Below are 23521 nucleotides of genomic sequence, written 5' to 3'. Positions count from 1 at the left end.
AGATAAAAGGAAAATTAACTAGTGAGAAAGATGCATTCAGACAAATGTTTTTAAATTCTTTGATTCTCTTGGGTTATCCTCAAAATGGCACAAGGTTTGCCACTTGTGCGTGGCTAATCAATCACTATTTATTTGGTCAGTGACTAGCAAAATTTAAAAGACAAAATGAACAAAAACAGAATATAGGAAATGAATAAAATAATAAAGCAAAATAAAAATGCCACTTTTGTGTGGCTAAGGAAAAAAGTGAGATTCATACATTTAAATCAAATATACAGTAAAATACTTCAGTAAAAATCTCCATAAATTAAAATATTACCAAGAAAGGACAGGTTTTACCCTAACAGAATTCCAAAATATTTTTGGTACAAACAGAAAGAACATCTTATTTTTTTTAGTTTTACTTTTTTCCCCCTTTGCTTTTACAAATACTCGAATACAGTTCATCAGTCTGGAACCCACACTACGTATCTGATATTAGCACAATTGAGAAAGTCCAGAAATATTTCACAAGAAGAGTTCTCCACTCCTCTACTCGCTGTAGAATACCTTATGCCACCAGACTTGAAATTCTAGAACTAGAAAACCTTGAATTACGCCTGCCTTCGGTCTGACTTAAGCATGGTATACAAAATCATACATTGCAATGTCCTACCTGTCAATGAATACTTCAGCTTCAACCATAACAACACAAGAGCACACAATAGATACAAACTCAAAGTAAACCGCACCAAACTTGATTGCAGGAAATACGACTTCAGCAATAGAGTGGTCAATGTCTGGAATACTCTACCCGACTCTGTAGTTTCTTCCCAAACCCCAAAAACTTTAACCTTAGACTGTCTACTATTGACCTCACCCCTTTCCTAAGAGGTCTGTAGGGGTGTGCATAAGCGCACCAACGTGCCTACCGTCCCTGTCCTATTGTTTCTCTTATTCTTTTATTTTTCTTATATGTAACCATTTCATGCATTCACAACTATGTATACATTTATACTTATTATCTTGTAAACAATTGGCAAATCAAATAAATAAATAAATAAATAAAAACTCTTAGATTCTTCTTCGTGCATATGTTCAAAACAGAGATACTAATTCTAGAACTTCCTTATGAAAATGGCATACAGTCATGGGAGGGGGATTTCTGATTTTAGCTGCAGGATATTAGCATTGTATCTCTCACCATTTCAAATGAGCCCCAGGTCTCATTAGTTTTCTGGCAGGTACCAAAGGTATGCAAATGAGAGTTCTTTAGATAATAGCCTACACACAATGGAATCTAAATTTCATCTTACTGATGAAAATTTCTAGTACCTTTAATATTAAGTTGAGCTGTGCAAGACTCTTTTCCAACTTCATTACTAGCATGACATGAATATTTTCCAGAATCTCCTTTGTCAACTTTCAGGATTGTCAAATGGGCTATATTTTCTATATAGCTGATCTGATACTTCCCTCCAGTTCTCAATTCACGGTTATCCTTTGACCAAGTAATCTTAATAGGGCGTGTTCCAGAAACATGACATTCAAAATCAGCACTGTCACCAACAACTGCATCAACATGCATAATTGGGATGTCAAAGAAGGGTGGCATCTTCCCCTCTAAAATAGGAAGAAGTACAAGCAAATTGTTAATTCAGCACATTTAAAGATTTATATCAAATATAAACTTAAAGCAGGATAATGAACTGAGTTTATAACTGAGATTTGATATGCCATATAAAAGTATCAAAGGAGAGTTATGTATTTTTGTCAAACCTGTAAGGATGAGTTTGGCACTACAAGAAGAGGTTCCAATGGCATTGGAAGCTGTGCAAGTATATTGTCCACCGAGACTCATATCAGTTTGTGAAATCTGTAGAACGGCAACTTTATTTATGTATGATATTTGCACATTATAGCCGTCTCTTATTTGTGCACCATCTTTATACCAGGTTACTTCCATTGGTTCAGAACCATTAATGCTGCAATCAAATGTAATTGGCAAGCCAACAGTTTCATGAATGTCCCTTAATTTTCGTGAAAATGAAGGAGGAAGTTTACGTTCTGCAAGAAAACAAATATTGTGCAGTTACTGATTGAATGGTTTGGATTTTAGATTGAGTATTATTGAATACAATAGTGAGTTCCCCTTTTCTTGATGTATTCCAGTTTTGGTTTGGACAGCTATTGGTCATGGGTGGATTTCTGAATTGATCAGCGGGTTCAACTTGATGGACTAAATAGTTCTTTCCAACTCTAGGAGTCTAGGGTCTACCAATATGAGATACATATATTTAACTATAGCATAAGATTATTTACAGTGGTAATATATAGACTACATAAATTAATATCATTAACAGAGGTATAATTAGACATGCTTAAATTAAACAGGATACAAATGAAACTCTAGCAACTTATGTCAATTTTCAGTGAATTGTGGACATTGTCTTCTCTGACAACTTTAAACATGTATGATAGTAGATGACATAAAAGAAAGAAGATTTATTTTAATGACTTAATGAATAGATTCTCTTGAGAAGCTACAACCAGTCACATGGGGTTGCTGTTAACAAAATGTATCAACTTGCTTGTATTGGCTACAGAAATTATCCATTGGGAAAGAACAGCTAAAAACAGACATATTTTTTCTCTCTCATGCCTTTCAACAGAGTAATAGTATTCCCTAAGCTTTTAAAAGCTGGTGGTGATTACTCACCTTGAACAGATAGCAGTGCTGAAGACACAGCTTCCCCAACACTGTTTTCCACCTTGCAGATATACTCCCCACTATCATTGCTATCCACCTGGCTGAATACTAAAGTGGCCACTTGGTTTTTATAGTGCATTTTAGAAGTACTGGTGGGTCTTAGTTTTGTGTCTCCTTTGTACCATGACACATTGATTTCTGGTGTTCCAGCAATTTGACACTGTAATGATGCAGAATCTCCAACAGTCACTTCTACAGACTCTAGATTTTGGACAAAGTATGGTGGTTCTATAGAACAAAAGTGCAGATTAATCACAAAATGAGTTTGTTTCCCACAAAATAATCAATAGTTCTATTAAAATATTCTTTGATATAAGCTACATACGTAAGATTGAGACAGCTGCCTGAGAATTATCTTGGCCTGATTCGTTTTCTATGTGGCAAGAATACAGGCCAGCATCTTCTAGTGTGCTGTTAGAGATCTCCAGTATGGCAGAAGTTTCTGTAGTGGTAATACTGCATTTCTCAGAATGAGTTAAATTTACACCATTTTTCCTCCAAGACACTTGAATAGGAGGAGTACCAGTATATGAGCATTCTAAAATTAATTGTTTTCCTTTCTCAACATGGAAGTCATTCAGTTTCTTCACAAATTTCGCTGGTTCTGTAAAAAATAGCACAAGATGGGAAATTTAAAGTTGTTTAAAATTGATGGTTGCCTTTCTGTTTAACCCAGCAGACAGAATAATTACAAACCTCTTATAAAGAGATGAGTTGTACAAGAGATTTTGCCAGCTTCATTACTGACAATGCAAGTGTAGTCTCCACTTTGGACAGGGTGAACATCAAACAGCTCCAGTTCAGCAACTGATTCTTCTAGAGTTATGTTGCATCTATGTCCTGGAACCAATTCAACACTTCCCCTAAACCATTTGACCTCAAGAGGGAGGGTTCCTTTAATGATACTTGTGAATGTTACATTTGCCCCAGATAAAACTTGCAAAGGTTCGGGTTTCTTCACAAAAGATGGAGGTTCTAGATGTACACAGAAAAGCAACAACGTTAATCCTAAAAGTGTATATTAAAGAACATAAAAAACAAACTTAAAATTTTTAAATTATTATTTTCTTTTAATACATATTTTAATCTCATTTTTTTTTTACCTCTAACTATGAAATATGCTTCACATTCATCAGTTCCAGCTTCATTGGTTGCTATACAAGTGTAATTTCCAATATCTGACTCCTGAAGAGCATTCACTTTTAAAGAACATGTATTATCTGTAAGGGTTGCCTGATATTTTTCTCCAGTTGTGATCTCCTCACCATCACGGAACCAAAACACAGAGATTGGAGGGGATCCAATGACTTTGCATTCAAGTACACTTGAGGAACCCAAGAGACCATGTGTTTCTTTCAGCGGTTTTGTGAATGAAGGTGGTATAATACGATCTGTGAGCACAAAATAAAAATTAAATTGCAATAAGCAGTGATATCTGCAGGGAGGGGTAAGAGGGGGCAAATGATAAGAGCAGTATTATGCCCAGGCAATACAACCTTTGCTTTTTTTATACGTGTATTTTGATATTATAAACATGTATAAAAAGTGTGAAACTCACAGTGAAATGCTGCTTGGAACATTGTGAGGAAAGCAGTAGATCCTACAGACATCTCAGATAATAATAATAGGGCTTTTACTCAATTTTTTGAGAAACAAATTAGTGCTTTTGTAGTTTAATGGGGTATTTTTGGCATATTGTATTTAAGACAGTACTGAGTGCAAATACACCTTTTCCCTTTTAGAAAGGCGTTCCCAACTGTGCAAACAGTACTATATACCATTAAAGGCAAAACATAACTTGTGAATGGGTATCTAGGAATATTCATTGCTATAGCAAAAGCACTAAGATTTATATATTGCTTCACAGTACTTTACAGCCCTCTCTAAGTGGTTTACAGAGTCAGCATATTGCCCCCAACAATCTGGTTCCTCATTTTACTGACCTCAAAAGAATGGAAGGCCGAGTCAACTTCGATTCTGATGAGATTTGATCTGCCAAACTGCTAGCAGCCAGCAGTCAGCAGAAGTATCCTGCAGTACTGCATTCTAACACTGCGCTACCATAGCTCTATAACTGATCCTCAGCCAGACATTCCACAATAAGTAGATTTCTAAAGCATTTAGGAATGGTACATGGATGCCTAACGTCAGAAGTCAACATATGCAAAACTTGATATGAAAATGCAGACTACATACAAAATTGTATTCCCCATATTAATCTACTAACCTGAAACATGTACAGAAGCTGTACAACGGCTTTCACCAACGGTGTTTTTCACCTCAAATGTATATTCTCCACTATCTTGTAAACTTGCATTCAGAATCTTGAGCACAGATACTTTATTGAAGAAAGTGATTTTGTATTTCTGATCAGAAGTGAGCTCATATCCATTCTTGAACCATCGAGTAGTAAGATCAGGTGTTCCAGAAACAGTGCACTCTAAGGTACAAGAATCTCCTGTGGTGACTGTCATTGGTTCTGGTTTCTCTACAATAGTTGCTGGCTCTGGAATGAGATGCAAATCACTGTCACATTAGCAAACAAGATTATGTAAAATATGACAGGGTACTTTGGTTTTTATTGTTTAAATCTACTAACCAAGAACTGATAAGTTAGCAAAACATTCCTGACTTCCAGCATCATTTTTAATTTGACAGATGTATTTTCCCATGTTGGTTGGCTCTGCATGCACAACTTGAAGGATTGCCACTTTATCTGTGTATGACATCCAGAGGTTGTCACTTTCGTGTATAATTTCTCCTTTGTCTTTCAACCAAAGAACAGAAATGGGCTCAGAGCCTTCAACAGTGGCTTGTAATTCTGCTGGCTCCCCAACGATGGCACTGATATTGTGAAGTTTCTTCACAAACCTTGGGGGCACTGAAGGCAGGAGAACAAAAATATGTAAATGCGAAGTAAGAGAAAAAAATGTAAAAAAAAAAGAGAGATAACAAGAAGTCGTGTACAAACCTTTCTGCATCACAGAACAAATGCAAGCATCGCTTCCCACATCGTTGACGGCTTTGCAGTGATATTCACCAGTGTCTGCAGCATCGGTGTTCAGAATATGTAGACTAGCAAAGTAATTCTCAGACAAAATCTTGTATTTCTTGCCCGTTCGGATTTCTCTTTTATCCTTATACCATGAAATTTGGAAGGGCGGTGTGCCTTGAAGCACACATTCAAGATGAACATCAACTCCTTTCAACGATTCCACTGGCTGGGGCGTCTTGCGGAAAACTGGAGGAGCTGTAAAAACAGAGATTAACATTTCCATGAAATGTGGAGAATGCATATTAATAAGCACCAAAAATGTAACATTACAGTGAAATGGGAGATTGCATGTATTTGAGATAAAATTTTCCATGCCCAGTTAAACTGATTGGCTTTGGTCTTTAATGGAAAAAAAAATAACCCTGGCCATTTCCCCTGCATAAATCAGGGGTGTCAAAGCCAATTTCTTTGAGAGGTGCATCAGGGTTGTGTTTGGCCGGGGGAGTGTGGCCAGGGGCCATGATATCACTCATTGAGGGTCCATTTTCAGCTGTGATGGCCTCCTGCAACCCTCTGGCAGTGAAAATGGAGCCTGGGAGGCCTGCGTGTGGCCTTCCCGAGCTCTGTTTTCACTGGCAGAGGCACCATGGGCCGGTCCTTTGCTGTTTCCAGGGTGGGCCCACAGGCCAGATCTAAGCACCCTGTGGGCCAAATCTGCCCTGCAGGCCTTGAGTTTGACACCCCTGCCATAAATGAATGAGAAACAAAGGAAGAACAGATCCTGACCTTTCACTTTTAGGGCTGTAGTGCTGCTAGCACGTCCAGCTGTGTTTTGAGCTTCACAAGTGTAGTCTCCACTGTCTTCAACAGTTAGATGGCGCATTTCAATGACAGCCACAGAATCAACGAAAGACATGCTGTATTTGTCACCGGGGTGAATTTGAGTTTCACCCTTGTACCATGCAATGTGAATTTCTGCTGATCCACCTATCTTGCATTCGTATCTAGTTGAATCATGTTCTTTCACAACTCTGGAAGAATCCAACTTCCTAATAAATCTTGGTGGCTCTGTTGAAAAAAGAAAAAAAAATGTATACATAAGACAATGTTTAAACAATGTTATTTACATTAAATCTGCAAAATCTCAAGTTGCCATTTTATATCAGCAGAAAAGGCCAACGTATTCCCTTTACGTGAAACTGTGCTATACTTTTACCTCCAATGTTTCTTACTACTTATGAAATATACATTTTAAAGCTCATTATAAGTACAATATTGCAGTTTGTTATTGCAGTTTTTAATACCGTATTTGCCGGCGTATAAGACGACCCGGCGTATAAGACGACCCCCCACCACCACCGGAAACGCCCTCCAGAAATCCCCGGGGCTGCAGCGGCAGGGCGGAGTGCCAGGGGCCATGGGAAGAGCAGGAAGGCTGCAGCCTCGGGCAGAGCGAGGCGAGCGGGATGAAGCGGAAGCGACGCAGGGGATCCGGGAAGCCAGAGGCGCTTCGCTGCGTCCAACAAGCATCCGAAAGCCGGCAGTGGATATACCGGCGCATAAGACGACCCCCCCACTTGGAGGCATGTTTTTCGGGGCAAAAAAGTCGTCTTATACGCCGGCAAATACGGTAGCTTAACCATACTTCTGTGGAAAATAAAGCTGCCCGGAATTATGTTCACATAAAAGTAAGATACTCTATTCAGATGTTGAAGGATAAGCAGCTTCTTTGTCACCTAGTATATTTCCATATGTTAAGTTTAGAAAGCCTTCTAAGCCTAAATACAAAACATAAAGCACCAGCATTCTTATGAAAATCACTTCTTTCCATAAATTTACCAGCTGCTGCTTTAAAATGAGGAGCTTATCTATATTAGCATAATTCCCATTTCTGTTTTTAAAAAAACAGGAACAACACAAAAATGTAACAAGGGCATATATGTATATGTGTAAATATAATATGTTATGATTTACACTTTTTAGAAATTTACCTTTGAAGCTCATCTGAGCACCACAAGAATCCTTCCCAGCATTGTTGCTTGCCGAGCAGGTATAAAGGCCAGCATCACCTTTGCCTACTTTAAGAACAGTCAATGTGGCTGTGTTTTCTACCAATGTAATCTTGTAATTATCACTAGGACGGATCTCCCGGTTATCTTTTGCCCAGGTGATTTTCATTGGCATAGAACCTGTGACGTGACACTTGAAAGAACCACTGCCCCCAAGAGCAACATCAACAGGCAAAGGCTTCACGTCAAAGGAAGGCGGTATCATATGTTCTGGAGGTGGGGAAAAAGAAGGGAAATTGTATCTGCCTTTTGTCACTTTTCCTTAAAAACAAACCACAGTTTGCTGCTGCATGAACACCTGTGATCTAATTGTATTCTTTAATATGGCATTACTGAAAATGCCAAGTCTGAATTCAACGAATGACACACCTGAGAGCTGGAGCTTGGCACTGGAGGAAGCTGTTCCAAGAGCATTTTGAGCTGTGCAAGTATACTGGCCAGAGTGAGCCATCTCTGTTTGTAAGATCTGAAGAGTTGCTACATTATTTAAGAAGGTTGCTTGAATGTTAGGATCGTCCCGCAAGAGCATCCCCTCCTTATACCAAGACACCTGAAGAGGTTCAGAGCCAATGATGCGGCAATCAAAAGCAACAGGAGACCCAATCATTTCTTGTACATCTTTTAGCTTCTTTGTAAATGAAGGTGGAAGTTTACGGTCTGCAAATAGAAATGGCAACGTATACCATATGATCCTAAAACACAGTAACATTTTAGGCATATCCTACTAGAGACACAATACCCCAATATAGACATCTTCTTTCTGGAGATGGTGGAAGGTAGTCTGAGTTCCCAGAAGGGAATGGCAGCATTCCAGAGGACCAAGAAACAGCAAAGTTAGATAGTTTGATTGGGAGAAAGAAAGTTAAGATGGCTCCTCCCTAGAAATTCTCAAAGTATATCCTTAATGATGGAAGTAGCTGCCTTAGTTTGGCAAGATTTTTGAAGAACAATAAAAGAAGTTGCTTTGAAATAACTCTGCATGTTTTTCTTGGTTTTTGGAGCCTGACACCCAATTCATATACAAACATCTGCACATGCACAGAGACCAACAAAACATTCAGAGGAACAGGAATTCTGTGCACATTTCTGTATTCCAACCAGATGACCTGCTCTGACTGATGTAATGTGTTCACGCTAAAATTGTGAGGCATGGACAGAGATGAAAAATTTCATAAATCTTCTAGTTCACTGAACATTTAACCCTGCTGCCTATGTACATGCCAGGATAGCAGAATAATGCAGCTTTTTTCCTGTATTTGCCACATGAGTTTTTACATTGCACAAAAATATTTGAACCAAGAGACGTAGCAAATTATCACCTTTGACAGCTAGCAAAGCTGTTGAAGTAGCAAACCCAGCGCTGTTCTCTATTTTGCAGATATATTCGCCGATGTCAGCATTCTCCACCCGGCTGAAAGTAAGTGTCGCTATATTGTTCTTGAAGTGCATTTTGTAAGCCTGAGTAGATCTTAGTTTGGTATCTCCTTTATACCACGAGACTTTGATTTCTGGAGTTCCAGCTACTTGGCATTGTAAAGACAAAGGTTCTCCGATGGTCACCTCCACCCTTTCCAATTCTTTAACAAAGTAAGGTGGCTCTGAAGCAGAAATTAACACCACAGTAAGTACCCAGTTAGTTAAGGTATACCATAAACTTAATATAAAAGTAGTTACTCAAGTCAACCACACACCTAAGATTGATACCAAGGCATGGCATACATCCTCCCCAGCATCATTTGCAACTTCACACGTGTATTCTCCTTCATCTTGTCTGCTACTACTCAGGATTTCCAGAATGCCCGATTTTTCTGTTGTTGTTATATTACATTTTGAAGACTGTGTGAGTTTTGAGCCATTCTTCTTCCATGTCACCATAAATGGAGGAGTTCCACTGAATGTGCTTTCTAGAATAATGGAGTTCCCATGCTCCACGCTGAAATCACTCAGTTTCTTCACAAATACAGCTGGTTCTAAAAGAGTTTGTAAGAATGGGTCAGGTCATAAACTGTAACACACATATATGGATGTGTGGGCGTACATATTTAAACGTATGCCTGCTGTCATAGATATAGAGAATAGCATTTAAACAAACCTTTCACAAAAAGATGTGTAGTACAAGAACAAGTGCCAGCATCATTAGTAACAAGACAGGTGTAATCTCCAGTCTGGAGAGGTCCTACTTCGAACAATTCCAGTTCTGCGGCTGAATCTGTCAAGAGGGTGTTGCATGTTTTGCCAGGCACAAGTTCCCTGCTTCCTTTGAACCAGTTCACTCTGAATGGAGGAGTTCCTTTGATCAGGCTCCTGAATGTCACACTCTTCCCTGGTAAAACCTCCAGAGGATCCGGTGTCTTTGCAAAAGAGGGTGGTTCTAGGTTCACACAATGTTAAAAAGTGTTAGTAGCTATGCCAAGTAGGTAGAATATGGATAAAATAAAGATGTAAAGAGTACAAGAGAAATATATAGAAGAAACACTAAGAGCCAGTGGCTTTTGTTTCCTTTACTGACCTTGTACCGTCAAAAAGGCACTGCATTCATCAGAACCAGCTACATTGGCAGCGGTACAGGTATAGGGACCTGTGTCAGCGATATCTAGAGCATTCACCTTCAAGATACAGACATTATCTGAAAAGCTGGTTTCATATTTATCCCCACTGAAAATCTCATCGCTTCCATAAAACCAAGCTACAGTCATAGGTAGCGATCCAGCCACTTTGCACTCCAGAACAATGGAAGAACCCAGCACACCAAAAGTTTCTTTCAATCTTCTTACGAAAGAAGGCCGGATAAGGTGTTCTGTTTGGGTAAAGTCATCAAAAGACATGTTTTAAGAGAAGAAAGACGTCACTAGAAGAAAGAAGGCGGCAACTGAGAAACGAGAGTTTTGTCTAACCTGAAACATCCACGGAGGAAGTGCAGCTGCTTTTCCCCACTTCATTTTGTACTTCAAAAGTGTAAAGCCCTCGGTCATCCATGTCTGCAGAAAGGACTTTAAGTGTGGCTACTTTATTGGAAAAGATAATCTGGTGTTTGCGACTGTTGGACAGCTGTCTTCCATCCTTAAACCATTTGGTGATTAGCTCTGGACTCCCACCCACGGTGCACTCCAAAGTAAAAGCACTGCCAGCTGTAACTATCATTGGTTCAGACTTTTCTAGGATCACAGCTGGTTCTGGAGGAAGGGAAACAATCAGTTACAAAATTGGGAATGGTAGAATAGCTTTCTTCCATGACAAAGAGAGTCAAGATTTATTCTTCAGAAGGGGATAGAAGCCAATACCAACCTAGAACTTTCAAGTATCCAGCACATTCTCGCATCCCAGCATCATTTTTAATCTGGCAAATATATTTCCCACCACTGGTAGCTTCAGCACTTGCAATCTGAAGCGTTGCAATGTTGTCTGAAAATGAAATCTGGAGGTTTTCACTCTCTCTGATTATTTCCCCTTTGTCCTTCAGCCACAAAACAGAAATGGGCTGGGAACCTTCCACTACAGCTCGTAAAGCAGTGGGTTCCCCTGTGTAGGTGAAGGTGTCACTCAGTTTCTTAACAAACCGTGGTGGTTCTTTGATAAAAGATGATGATTCATGGTGAAGAAAGAGAAAGAAAGAAAAAGAAGATTGTACGTGAGCAAGAAAGAAGCTCATGAAAAGAATTTTCCTCCAAAGAACAACTTGAATAAATACTAACCTTTGAACTTGACAGTGCAAGCGCAAATGTCACTTCCCACCTCATTGGAGGCTTTGCACTGATACTCTCCTATGTCAGTAGCTTCAAGATTGAGGATGTGAACACTGGCACTGAAGTTCTTCATTGTAACTTTGAACTTCTTACTGCCTCTAATCTGCTTTCTGTCTTTGAACCAGGCAACTTCAAATGGCGGTGTGCCTGTAAGTTCGCACTGAAGGATAACATCAGTGCCCTTAAGGGTGTCCACAGGGCTAGGCTTCTTGCTAAAAACAGGAGGCTCTAAAATGAAAGAGTTATGAAAATACATACTTGATCTTCTGGAAAAGGCTTCTTGAAAACAGAGCAGAACATCCAGAAACAGAAGAGATACGTTACATAAGAACACTCCTAGTTTTCAAAAATCCCATATATATCCCATTTCATTTTGAAGATGTTTCTAAATCCAAACCCATGAAATCCTGCTTGGAAACTGCCATCCCCTGCAAATTCTTTTTGCATGTGGAACTAAATATTCCAAATGAATGTAGTTCATAAGGTTGGGTGCATGCCCACGCATATCCTTTAATACGGATTGTGATGTATGACTGACTATAGTCAGTTCTCCTATTCTCAATTTCCATTCTCCGAATCTCCTATGCCCAAGAATATAGTCTTACAGACTTCCTTCCTATCTCCACGAGATGTAATTTAAAACAAAAATAAACAAAGGAATTTTTCCTCCTCTTGCTCTATAATTGTTGTTAACATTTAAGTTGTTCTCTAACTATAGAATGTTGCTAAGAAGTGACAGATAAACAGCCTGCAGGTTTATTAGTGGGCAGAGATAACCAAAAGCCAGCCTTCCTACTCATGTCACTCATATTGCCATATTGTCTCCCACTCTTTCATTCAGCCACCTGTTGGTCTTTGTCAATTTCTTAAGTGCTCATTAAACATATCCTGACCAAAAGCAGGATAAAGCTTTTTTTTTCTGATAGAACTTGAATAATAAGAAATAGTACTCCATGCTACTAGTTTTGGATCTTCTGAAACTGAAAGTGACAGACAAAGCTAGAGGTTCCTACTCTTGATCTAACATGAGTATTTGGCACATCAATATCTCCAATGCATTCTCTACCATTGGGAGATATCCCCAAATATCTAACTCATCCTTCTCCAACCTAGTGCCCTGCAGATTTATTGGAATCCAATTTCCAGAATTTCTAACCAACTGGCAAAGAAATTACAAGAACTGCAATCCAAGATGTCTGCAGGGCACCAGGCCTTTAAAAGATGAATTAAAGCTTTTAGAGCACAAAAGGATGCAGAATGAAGTACAGAGGATGCAAGATTTTGGAAATAGTAGCTTCTAACCTTTTACTGTGACTACTGTACTGCAGCTCACAGTGCCAGCGGAATTAAGAGCTTCACAGATGTAATCACCGCTGTCTTCAAGGGTGGCGCCAACAATGACGAGGACTGCTGTAGCATCACTGAAGGTCATGTGGTATTTTTCACTAGCATGGAGTTCTTGGTCATTCTTATACCAGGCAATTTTGATTTCTGGAGAGCCACTGACTTTACAGTCAAGTTGACATGAGTCACCCACCTTCACCATTTTTGAGGCTTCGAGCTTCTTTACACATTTAGGAGGTTCTAAGAAGTCAGATGGAAAGTAACATTTATTTATATGGTGCTCTATGCTCTGAATAAGAATAATTGGTTAAGTTCTGTAATATTAAAGAAAAAAAAATAAGTTTAGGTGCTAAGAGTGCAAGAGCTGATAGATTGTCCATACCTGGAAAGGTACTTAGACATAAGTAGAAATTTATTAGGTTTACTACTAGCTGTGATTGCATAAGCTGACTCACAGTTAGCTTAACCACAGTTTATTCAAGTCAATTATTTTTATTGGCATGACACATGAAACCATTAACTGTGTAATACAGTAAACTGAAATGTCGATGGTTAGCTTGTGGTTCAGTGTGTCTTGCAAATGCAACTTAAAGGTTTTATAGTTTTATATTGAGTGCTTTGTAACTTCATATAACCAAATTTTTCACTCATTCCTATTAATTTGTTATCAGTTTGTGTGTGTGTGTGTGTGTGTGTGTGTGTGTGTGTTCTTAGACTAATAAGTGATATTGCTAATACTTCTTTACCCCACTTTTCCTGCTAGTCAGAACTCAAAAGCTGAATCTTCCTGCAGTTACCCTTAACTCTGTGTGGAGAAGATGGAAGAGTAACTAGTAGCTAAACCATTCTGCCTTATAGGTCTCCAATAAGAGATTAAGATTGAGATTAATCTTTCACAGAATATATATTAGAAGAAATAAAAGAGAAAAGAGATTAAGATTGAGATTAATCTTTCACAGAATATATATTAGAAGAAATAAAAGAGAAAAGAGATTTCAAGATACCCTGAATAGTCTGCTTTTTTTGTTTGTGTGAATACAATCCATTCTGTTTTGATATCCAGTTGTTAGAAATAAAGGATGGCTAGGGATAAGAAAACCCAAGAATTCCCACTTCTGAATTTAAAAAAAGTTATGTTAGATCAAGCCTATTCAAATTCCAATACCTTTCACATTAAGCTGAGCTGAGCAAAAGTCTTTGCCAACTTCATTGCTAGCCTGGCAGGTATACTGTCCAGAATCTCCTTTGCCTACTCTCATAATCCTTAAGCGAGCTGTATTTTCTACAAATGTAATCGCATAATTTCCTCCTGTCCGGATTTCTCGGCCATCTTTTGCCCAGATGACATGTATAGGGTGGGTTCCAGTCACGTGACATTCAAAGTCAACACCTTGTCCCACAGGAACATCTCTGGATTCAGGCGTGATATCAAACAAGGGAGCTTGTTTGGTTTCTGAAGATTAAAAGGAAGAAGAGATCGTTGTTGTTTCCTTTTGAGCCCATATGAAGCAAGTATTGTAACATTGCTTTTGAAACCAGAAAGAACCACAGGACAAAGTGAAACAAACCTGAAACGGTGAACCTAGCAGTAGAAGTAACAGTCCCAACAGGGTTGGTAGCTGTGCAAGAATACTGCCCAGAATGGGCCATGTCAGTTTGCAAAAGATGAAGAGTTGCCACATTATCAATGTAAGAGGTTTGCACGTTGAAGTCATCTCTTAAAGGTACACCATCTTTATACCAAGTGACACTCATGGGTTCAGACCCATTTAGGCGGCAAACCAATTTAACTGGGAAGCCAATAGTTTGCTCTGTATCCTTTAATTTCCTCACAAAAGAAGGTGGACGTTTTCGTTCTGTAAAATAACAAGCATGCAATCAAGATAGGCAGGTGAAATCCTTTGTCAGAGAGTGAAAGACGGATAAATCTGCATTTTTAAGCAATTCGGAATGAATTTATCACCTTGAACTGTCAAGAGAGCATTTGAAGAGGTAGATCCAACACTGTTTTCAGCTTTGCAAATGTATTCCCCACTGTCACTGATATCTACTTTGTTGAAGATCAACGTGGCAACATTGTCTTTGAAATACATTTTATGCTCAGGAGTGGATCTTAATATAGTATCTCCTTTGTACCAAGATATTGTGATTTCCGGAGTTCCAGAAACTTGACATTGTAAAGTTGTATAATCTGCAACTGATACTTCAAGAGGTCTCAGGTGTGTAATGAAAGAAGGAGGTTCTGAGAACACAAATATTCAATGTCAGCATTAAGATAATCTTATCTTGGAACTACATAAAGGGATAATAAAGAGAATTACAATGTCACAGAGACACACCTAAAGTAGACACTAATGCTTCACAAATATCTTCCCCAGCCTCATTTTCCACCAAACAGGTATATTCCCCTTGGTCATCCTTTGTACTGTTAAATATTTCCAGAATGCAAGATTTTTCAGTTGTAGTAATGCTGCACTTATCAGATTGGCTTAAAACGACTCCGTTCTTTTTCCAGGTGACTGAAATTGGGAGGCTCCCGGTGTACCTGCTCTCTAAAATTATAGATTTTCCTGGTTCCACACAGTGGTCACTCATTTTCTTCACAAAAATGGCTGGCTCTGGAGAGAAAAAAGAACTCCATTGTCAAACAAAAGGTGGTATAAATAAACATTTTAAAATCTCAAGAGTAAACGATTGCTTTTGTTTTCTAAATTCACCAACCTTTAACCAAAAGATGTGCCGTGCAAGATGCTTTGCCTGCTTCATTGCTTACAATACAAGTGTACTCTCCACTCTGTGATGGTTCCACATCGAACAGCTCTAGATCTGTGACAGAATCTTCCAAATAGATATTACATTTATCACTCGGTACCACTTCAGTGACTCCTCTAAACCAGTTCACTTTAAATGGCGGAGTTCCTCTGATGGTAGCTGAAAGTGTAGCACTTCTGCCTGGTAAAATGTGCACAGATTCTGGTTCCTTCACAAAAGAGGGTGGTTCTAAATTTGCATTAAAGGAAATAACAGATTAGTTGATTAGTAAGTAAACTCAAAATGAATGTATCTCTCCTATTCCCAGAAGAAAAAAATGTGTTAAGGATCAAGCATTAAACGGTTTCAATGAAGAGCTAGCCAGCTACTAACCTTGCACAGTTAAAACAGCCCTGGTCTCATTGGAGCCTGCTACATTTGCCGCTTTGCATACGTAAGCCCCTGTGTCAGATAAGTTCAGTGAAGAGATTTGCAAAGTGCAAACATTGTCAGAAAAGGTGATCTGATATTTTTCACTGCTAGTGAGCTTATGACCATCATGAAACCAAGCAACCGTAATTGGTAATGATCCTGCCACTTTGCATTCAAGAACCACAAAAGAAGCCAGCACACCATGACTTTCTTTTAGTTTTCTGGTAAAAGAGGGTGGAATGATCCGATCTGTTAAAGAGAAATAAAGAAAAATAAGGATCCTCCGGGAATATTGGAATAATTCCTCTCGTTAAAAAATGTTATGGGAAGAAGCAACGCAACCAACCTAGAACATCAACCGAAGCAGTGCAGCTACTTTTGCCCACGTTGTTCTGGACCTCAAAGGTATATAAGCCACAGTCTTCACTTTCTGAATCGAGAATTTTAAGTGTGGATGTGTTTTTGTAGAAGACAATTCTGTATTTGTCACTGCTTATCAGTTCTTTTCCATCCTTAAACCAGCCTACGGAAAGCTCAGGAGTTCCACTCACTTTGCACTGTAAAGTGCAGACATCTCCTACGGTCACATTCATTGGCTCAGCCTTCTCTACAATAATAGCAGGCTCTGGAAAAAGACACAGCAGGATCCAACTGTAAATCTCTCTTGTTTCATCGGACACAGGGCTCTTATAGTTACAGAAGCCTATGCTCAAAAATGCTTTTTTGTTTGTTTCACTTTTTACTTTAGAATTATTATTTACTTGTATTTAAATTTATTGGCTGCTCAATGCCAGTGAAATGAGAATAACTCTATGAAATGGCTTTTCTGCTCTAGAATACACACACCCAATATAACCTTCCAATATTATGTTTAGGAAGGGAAACGATACCTGTTAATGGAATCTGCATAAAGCATATTAAGGCATCAAAACATTCTAATTCAATAATTAATATATCCTGGATGCAATAAAATCAAATCACATTCATTGGTACAATTTCACTCTGTCATAATATAGATCGTCCATGTTGCTTTTCTGAGCTAAAATTAAGATGATATCCTAGGTCAAAGTGATTTTTGTAACATAATTCAAATGCTAGCGAAAAGTCAGTTAAAATGCCCCAAGAAGCTCCGTTTTTCTCTCCTTGTGTCTTGGTATGTTTAAGCTTGTAAGTACATTTACTCTGATGTAATCATAAGCCAATCTACCCCTTCCCCAGCCCTATCTCCTCCTCTTTCTCTATTGCTCCCCTACACTGATTATTGACTGTATAATTTTGGGAGAAGAGCACTTGCTTCCCCTTTTATGCACTCCATAATGTGCCTTGCACATTAATAATTATAAATAAACATAATTATTATTACAATTTTAAAATGATCAAGGCTCTGGACTTTTAAAGCTGGACTACTCAGCTTTAAAAACAGGACTTTTTAAAGAGACAAAGCTCTGTGATTACTAACCTAAGACTGTTAAAGTAGCCATACATTCACGGGTTCCAGCATCATTCCTGACTTGACAGATATACTTCCCAGCACTTGACAGCTCTGCTTTGGCAAGTTGTAAAGTGGCAATGTTGTCCATGTAGGTTATTTCAGTGTTTTCGCTTTCTCGGATGATGTCTTCCTTGTCCTTGAGCCATATAACTGAAATAGGCTGAGAGCCTTCTACTGTTGCTTGTAACTCTACCGGTTCACCCACCACGACAGTTAGGCTATTTATTTTGGTGACAAATTTTGGTGGTTCTGAAGAAAAAAGAGGCAATGGGCATCAAGACTCCCAGGAACAAAACACTTGGCGAATCTTATACAGAAGAAGGCATATATTCTATGTTAACAAGAGATGATTACCTTTTAGTTTTACAGTACAAATGCAAGTATCACTTCCCACATCATTCTTAGCTTTGCACTGATATTCACCAATGTCAGAAGTTTCAGTATTAAGAATATGGATATTTGCAAGGTAGTTTTTGGATGTGACCTTGTATTTTTTACTACTGCGGATTTGTCTCTTGTCCTTATACCATGTGATATCAAATGGTGGAGTCCCAGAGATTTCACACTCAAGGCGAACTTCAGTACCTTTGAGCGTATCTACTGGAGATGGCTTTCTGCTAAATACCGGAGGTTCTAGGAAGAAGAGAGAAGCAGGTTCTATTTTTAAAAGATAATTATGGGAACGTTAGTCTTGTGACACTTGTGTAAATAAAACCAGAGCAGTAAGAAGATTTTATCTATCATGGCACATGTTTGTCAGATGTGAATTTATCAAAGTTAGCAATCAGCATAAGACTGACATCTTAATGATAATGCCAAGTCAAAAAGGCAAAGGAGATGGATATTTTATGAAGAAAATTCCAGACCTCCTCTGATATGTCAAAGGTTTGATGATCATCTCCATCTTTACAACTATTACAACCAAATCTCTTAGACAAAGAATAGCCGATGGTGGATAATAGGTCAATTGTCTCCCTAGTCTTCTTTTCGTGGCTCCATGTCCCTAAGACATATAGCTAAAATTTGCAGCAAAATAGCAATTCTGAGGACATAATGACTTTCTGTCAGTTTATGTTATAAAGCCAGGATATTAGCCTCCAAGAGGATTGATACATTTATTCTCTATAACCCAAATATCATGCCACCTCCATTCTCCACCCCCCCCAAAAAAGTTGCCCAGTTTTCTTTCATTCTCTGTATGTAGGGCAAAAATGCCATAAGTTAGGAAATTCTTGCTGAGTGAAAATAAGGATCCTGTTGTGACTGAAGGTAATGTTATAGGCTCCATCTAATTTCAGTGGATTTCCTCCTCTCGACCTTCCAGCTTTGGGGTGTCTTAATATTTTTCTGCAGATTTTGAGAACTGCGGGGGGAGGATTTTAGTTTGACCACTGGGTATGATCCAATTAAGATATAAGATAACTTTATTGTCATTTTTTTTTACTGTGACCACACTGTCCACATTAAAAATGAAATTCTGTTGCCTGCTCTCAAGAAAAAATGTATATCTACCCAAACACATATATAATATACATATTCACATGGCATATACATATAAATATATCTGCATCATATACAGTATATATATATATACATACATACATACACACACACACACACACATATACATATACATATACATATATATATATATATATATATATATATATACACATACATACACACACACACACACACACACACACACATATTAGCTTATGAACATAGACATTGACTAAAGAGAAGGCAGAAAAGCCCTTGCTAACCTTTTACTAGAAGTTTTGTACTGCAGCTTGCCCTGCCAGCAGGATTCTGTGCTTCACATATGTAATCTCCGCTATCTTCGATGCTAAGATGCCTCATTTCAAGAACGGCAATAGAATCTATGAATGACATTTGGACATTTTCACTAGCATGGAGCTCAGTATTGTTTCTGTACCATACCACTTTGATTTCGGGAGAACCAGTAATTTTACACTCAAGTCTTGTGGAGTCACCATGTTTCACGACATTGGATGGGTCGAGCCTCTTAGCAAACTTTGGAGGTTCTAAGAAGAAAGAGGAAACATTGAAAGTGGATCAATAACAAGGAAAAGACCCTCCCTCTATTTATTTTTACTGTATATAGTAAAAGAGAAAGAAAGGAAATTTATGCTGTGTAGCAGCAGAGAGAACTCCAATTGTTTTGTGTATTTTACAATGCACAACGGAATGCAATTTAAAAAAAGTCTTCATCAAAAGGAAGCCCAAGAGAAATGTGAAAGAAGAAACATAGAAACCATTATCACACCTGTTATAATCAGTGTGGTTGTACAAGAATCACTGCCGACATCATTAGATACTTGGCAAATATAATTCCCACTTTTTAAGCCATCCACTGAATAAAGATTTAAGAAACCAGTTGACCCTTCAATGCCAAATACACAGTTAGGTCCAGGTGCAAGTTCTAAATCTTCTTTAAACCACTTTATTTTAAAAGGTGGTGTTCCCTTTAAAACGGCTTTAAATTCCACGGTGGAGTCAGGAATTGCTTCTTGGCTTTCTGGTTTTGCCAGGAAACTTGGTGGTTCTAAATGTTTTAAGAGATAACAGAATGGTTAAGTTTTGGCAGAAGAAACGTAGACCAAAAGGCATCATCACAAAAGAGAGAAAGATGAAGAAGATGGTAAGAAGTTAAATTCTAAAGCTAGAAAACATGAAACAACATTTTTAACTAGGTTAACAGACCTATTGTGAAATTGAAACTGGACAAGATTTGGATTTTATACAGTACAGAATCAAGAAAGATAGGAATCCAAACCTTTCACGGCTAAGATGGCACTACACGAGTCACTTCCTGCAATATTAGTCACACTGCAAGTGTAATTTGAGGAATCGGTCAACTCCAGGTTATTGATCTCTAGTGACACGGTGTTCTCGTGGCACAAACTTCTGTATTTTGCACTATCGGATATCTCTTTTCCATCTTTATACCATTTTGCTGTAATTGGAAGTGATCCAGAAACTTTGCATTCCATATGAATAGATGATCCAAGAATTGTATTCATTTTTGACAATTTTTTGGTAAATGAGGGTGGAATTGCTTGATCTGCCCAGAGGGAGAGGATAAAGACAAAATAGTTACCGATTCCTTGTTTGTGAGCTTCTCTGTGAAAATATTTAGAAAATTTTAAATGACATGCTAATTGGAGTAAAAGTAAATACAAACCTAATACAGTCACAACGGCCTCACAAGTATGGCTTCCATAATCATTCTCAACTTTAAAACTATAGACACCACTGTCTTCCTTCACTACGGATTCCATTCTGAAACTGGCCACATTATTGTCAAGGCTCATAGTGTAAAATCTACTGGGCATAAGTTGTTTCCCATCTTTAAACCATTTGACTTGAAGTTCTGGGGTTCCCGACACGGTACATTCCAGAGTCACTGGGTCTCTTTCAGTCACTTTAACTGATTTTGCCTTTTCTATGATCTGAGCAGGTTCTGAAGTAAGAAGCAAAACAAAAATGTGTTGAATTCTTCCTATACACAGTAGGCAGAAGATGAGAATTCACATTCGAAGTAGAGATAAAAAAAACCCTCACACACCTTGTGCTAACAGTAAAGCAAAGCACTTTTCAACTCCTGCCTCATTCTTTGCCTGGCAGGTGTATCTCCCACTGTGACTAAGGTCTATCTTCTTGACCTTCAGTTTTGCAACATTTTGCTCAAATGTAATGTGGAAGTTCTCATCATTTTCAAGGATTCTCTCGTCTTTTATCCAAGATACCAATAGCGGCTGGGAACCAGCCACGACACATTGAAATGTGGCAGATTCTTTCAGAACAGCGTGGATATTTTCTATCTTCTTAATGAATGAAGGAGGCTCTGTGGTTTTGAAGACAAGCCAAGAGGTTTAAAATTGTGTTGAAGAAGAGGAAATACCCTCACCCCCAGCAAAATCTTTGATGGACGTTTCCACCCATACTGCCACTAACCTTTCAGGCTGACTTTTGTGCTACATGAACAACTTCCGCCTTCATTTGATATAACACACTGGTATTCACCAGCATCTTGGGAATCACAGTTCATTGTTTGAAGGGCAAATATAAATTGTTTATCAATCATGGTATATTTTTTGCTGCTTCGAATCTCAGTGTTGTTCTTTAGCCAGGTTACATCAAAGGGTGGGGTGCCTGTGACTTCACATTCTAACACAGCATCATAACTTTTTACCACCTCCACAGGTTTCAGCTCCCTTACAAATGTGGGAGGTTCTGAATTGGAAGAAGAAAAGAAAATTGTCTCAGGGGGGCAGGGGGAGGAAAGAAGGGAAATCTAACCATGCAGGTGAACGAAGCCAGACTAACCTTTCACTTTCAGTTCAGTGCTGCAGCTCTTGCTACCTGCATCATTACGAGCTTCACATATATAAGTCCCACTGTCCTCCACCATGGCATTGATGATCTTAATGGCGGCAATGTTGTCCACAAAGGAAATTTCGTATTTATCAGAGTCGAATACTTCATTCCCATCAAAATACCAAGCCACGTGGATTTTCGGTGTGCCGGCTACCTGGCATTCAAAAGTGGTAGACTGCCCTTTCCTCAAAACTACTACAGGGCTAGGCTTCTGTATAAACCTGGGTGGTTCTAAAATTTGGAGGGGAAAAAGTGCATTCAGAAAGGATATACTGAAAAAAACATAATTGGCATTGTTAAGAGATAAGAAGGGCACAACGATATCTGTGCACCACTTCCTTGCATAGGATAACCCTATGTAAAATGGAATTATTAACCACAGGAGAAAGAAAATGCAGACCTTTCACAAAGAGAGTTGCTTTGCAAGTAGTTGACCCGACATCATTGCTGATTTGACAGATATAATTTCCTGTGTCAGATAGCTTGGCTGAGAAGAGTTCTAATACACTTGAAGTGTCATCCTTGTACACTGAGCGAGAGGCTCCCGAAAGGAGTTCCTTGCTATCTTTGATCCATTTGATTTGTAAGGGAGGTGTGCCACTGACAAGAGTTTTGAGTTGGACTCTAGCAGCGGGTATAACATCTTGTGACTGTGGTTTCTCGATGAAACTTGGGGGTTCTAAAAAGAGTGAGAAGAAAAATGCCCCCAAAGGTCATTAATGATACCGGAATGAAGAAGATTCAGAATAAAAGAAAAATGCAAAATGATTTTCCCAATAAGAAAAAAACCATCCAAACCTTTAACAGTTAAATATGCACTGCACTGGTTTTCTCCTGCTTCATTTGTTGCTTCACAAGTGTAAGATCCACTGTCTGAACCTTGCAGCTGATTGATCTCCAAGAACGCTGTATTATCATGGAAAGAATATTTGTGCTTTTCACTAGCACTTATCTCCTGGCCATCCTTGAACCACTGGATGCTTATTGGATGTGACCCGGATACTATACATTCAAGGTGAACAAAAGACCCCTTAATGCTATCCATTTTCTTTAGCTTTTTGGTGAATTTAGGTGGTATGATCAGATCTATCGAAGACAGACCAAAGAGAAACAAATTAATCAAGCCGTCTATGTTTGCCTCATAGCCCGAAAAAACAAAACTGCCATGAAAAGAGAAATATATTGTACACACCTAAGACATTGATGCTAGCTTTACAGCTGCTGCTCCCAACATCATTTGAAACCTCAAATGTGTATTCACCACTATCATTCTTTTCTGTAGAGACAATCTTTAACATGGAAACTGTATCAGTAACACTGATCTTGTATTTAGGGCCAAAGGTCAGTTCCTTCCCATCTCTCAACCATTTGGCACTAATGTCTTTTGTTCCTGAAAATTTACACTGCAAAGTAGCTGGGTCGCCTTCTGTGACATCAATGGAAACGGCTTTATCAATGATTGTGGCAGGTTCTGTAATACATACAGGAATAAATATGAGCTGTAATGTTGACTAAAGATAATGTTATGTATCCTAGAACTGA

General features: G+C 38.6%; 1 protein-coding gene across 1 annotated transcript in view; it reads right to left on the bottom strand.

Moving 5' to 3' along the window:
• Window positions 1–23521, bottom strand: part of TTN (titin) — a 311277-nt gene that overhangs the window by 202941 nt on the left and 84815 nt on the right. Inside the window, exons 57-95 of the mRNA XM_087950422.1 lie at window positions 23172–23450; window positions 22778–23065; window positions 22380–22658; window positions 21929–22210; window positions 21557–21835; window positions 21168–21446; window positions 20784–21062; window positions 20376–20663; window positions 19866–20144; window positions 19342–19623; window positions 17930–18208; window positions 17543–17824; window positions 16430–16708; window positions 16045–16332; window positions 15622–15900; window positions 15240–15518; window positions 14864–15142; window positions 14469–14756; window positions 14066–14353; window positions 12859–13140; window positions 11506–11784; window positions 11099–11380; window positions 10708–10986; window positions 10323–10610; window positions 9906–10184; window positions 9505–9783; window positions 9133–9411; window positions 8183–8470; window positions 7736–8023; window positions 6531–6812; window positions 5721–5999; window positions 5349–5630; window positions 4977–5255; window positions 3853–4140; window positions 3446–3724; window positions 3075–3353; window positions 2699–2977; window positions 1759–2046; window positions 1315–1602 (exon numbers count right to left, since the gene is read on the bottom strand). Of these exons, the coding sequence (XP_087806548.1) occupies window positions 1315–1602; window positions 1759–2046; window positions 2699–2977; window positions 3075–3353; window positions 3446–3724; window positions 3853–4140; window positions 4977–5255; window positions 5349–5630; window positions 5721–5999; window positions 6531–6812; window positions 7736–8023; window positions 8183–8470; window positions 9133–9411; window positions 9505–9783; window positions 9906–10184; window positions 10323–10610; window positions 10708–10986; window positions 11099–11380; window positions 11506–11784; window positions 12859–13140; window positions 14066–14353; window positions 14469–14756; window positions 14864–15142; window positions 15240–15518; window positions 15622–15900; window positions 16045–16332; window positions 16430–16708; window positions 17543–17824; window positions 17930–18208; window positions 19342–19623; window positions 19866–20144; window positions 20376–20663; window positions 20784–21062; window positions 21168–21446; window positions 21557–21835; window positions 21929–22210; window positions 22380–22658; window positions 22778–23065; window positions 23172–23450 (11001 nt within the window). The remainder of the gene's footprint in view (window positions 1–1314; window positions 1603–1758; window positions 2047–2698; window positions 2978–3074; window positions 3354–3445; window positions 3725–3852; window positions 4141–4976; window positions 5256–5348; window positions 5631–5720; window positions 6000–6530; window positions 6813–7735; window positions 8024–8182; window positions 8471–9132; window positions 9412–9504; window positions 9784–9905; window positions 10185–10322; window positions 10611–10707; window positions 10987–11098; window positions 11381–11505; window positions 11785–12858; window positions 13141–14065; window positions 14354–14468; window positions 14757–14863; window positions 15143–15239; window positions 15519–15621; window positions 15901–16044; window positions 16333–16429; window positions 16709–17542; window positions 17825–17929; window positions 18209–19341; window positions 19624–19865; window positions 20145–20375; window positions 20664–20783; window positions 21063–21167; window positions 21447–21556; window positions 21836–21928; window positions 22211–22379; window positions 22659–22777; window positions 23066–23171; window positions 23451–23521) is intronic.

Source organism: Notechis scutatus, chromosome 1, assembly GCF_049901735.1.
Source record: "Notechis scutatus isolate UNSWTSFEM ecotype Mainland chromosome 1, rNotScu1.2, whole genome shotgun sequence".
NCBI lineage: Eukaryota > Metazoa > Chordata > Lepidosauria > Squamata > Elapidae > Notechis > Notechis scutatus.
The sequence above is the reverse complement of the archived record's forward strand: the minus strand, read 5'-3'. Positions and strand labels throughout refer to the sequence as shown.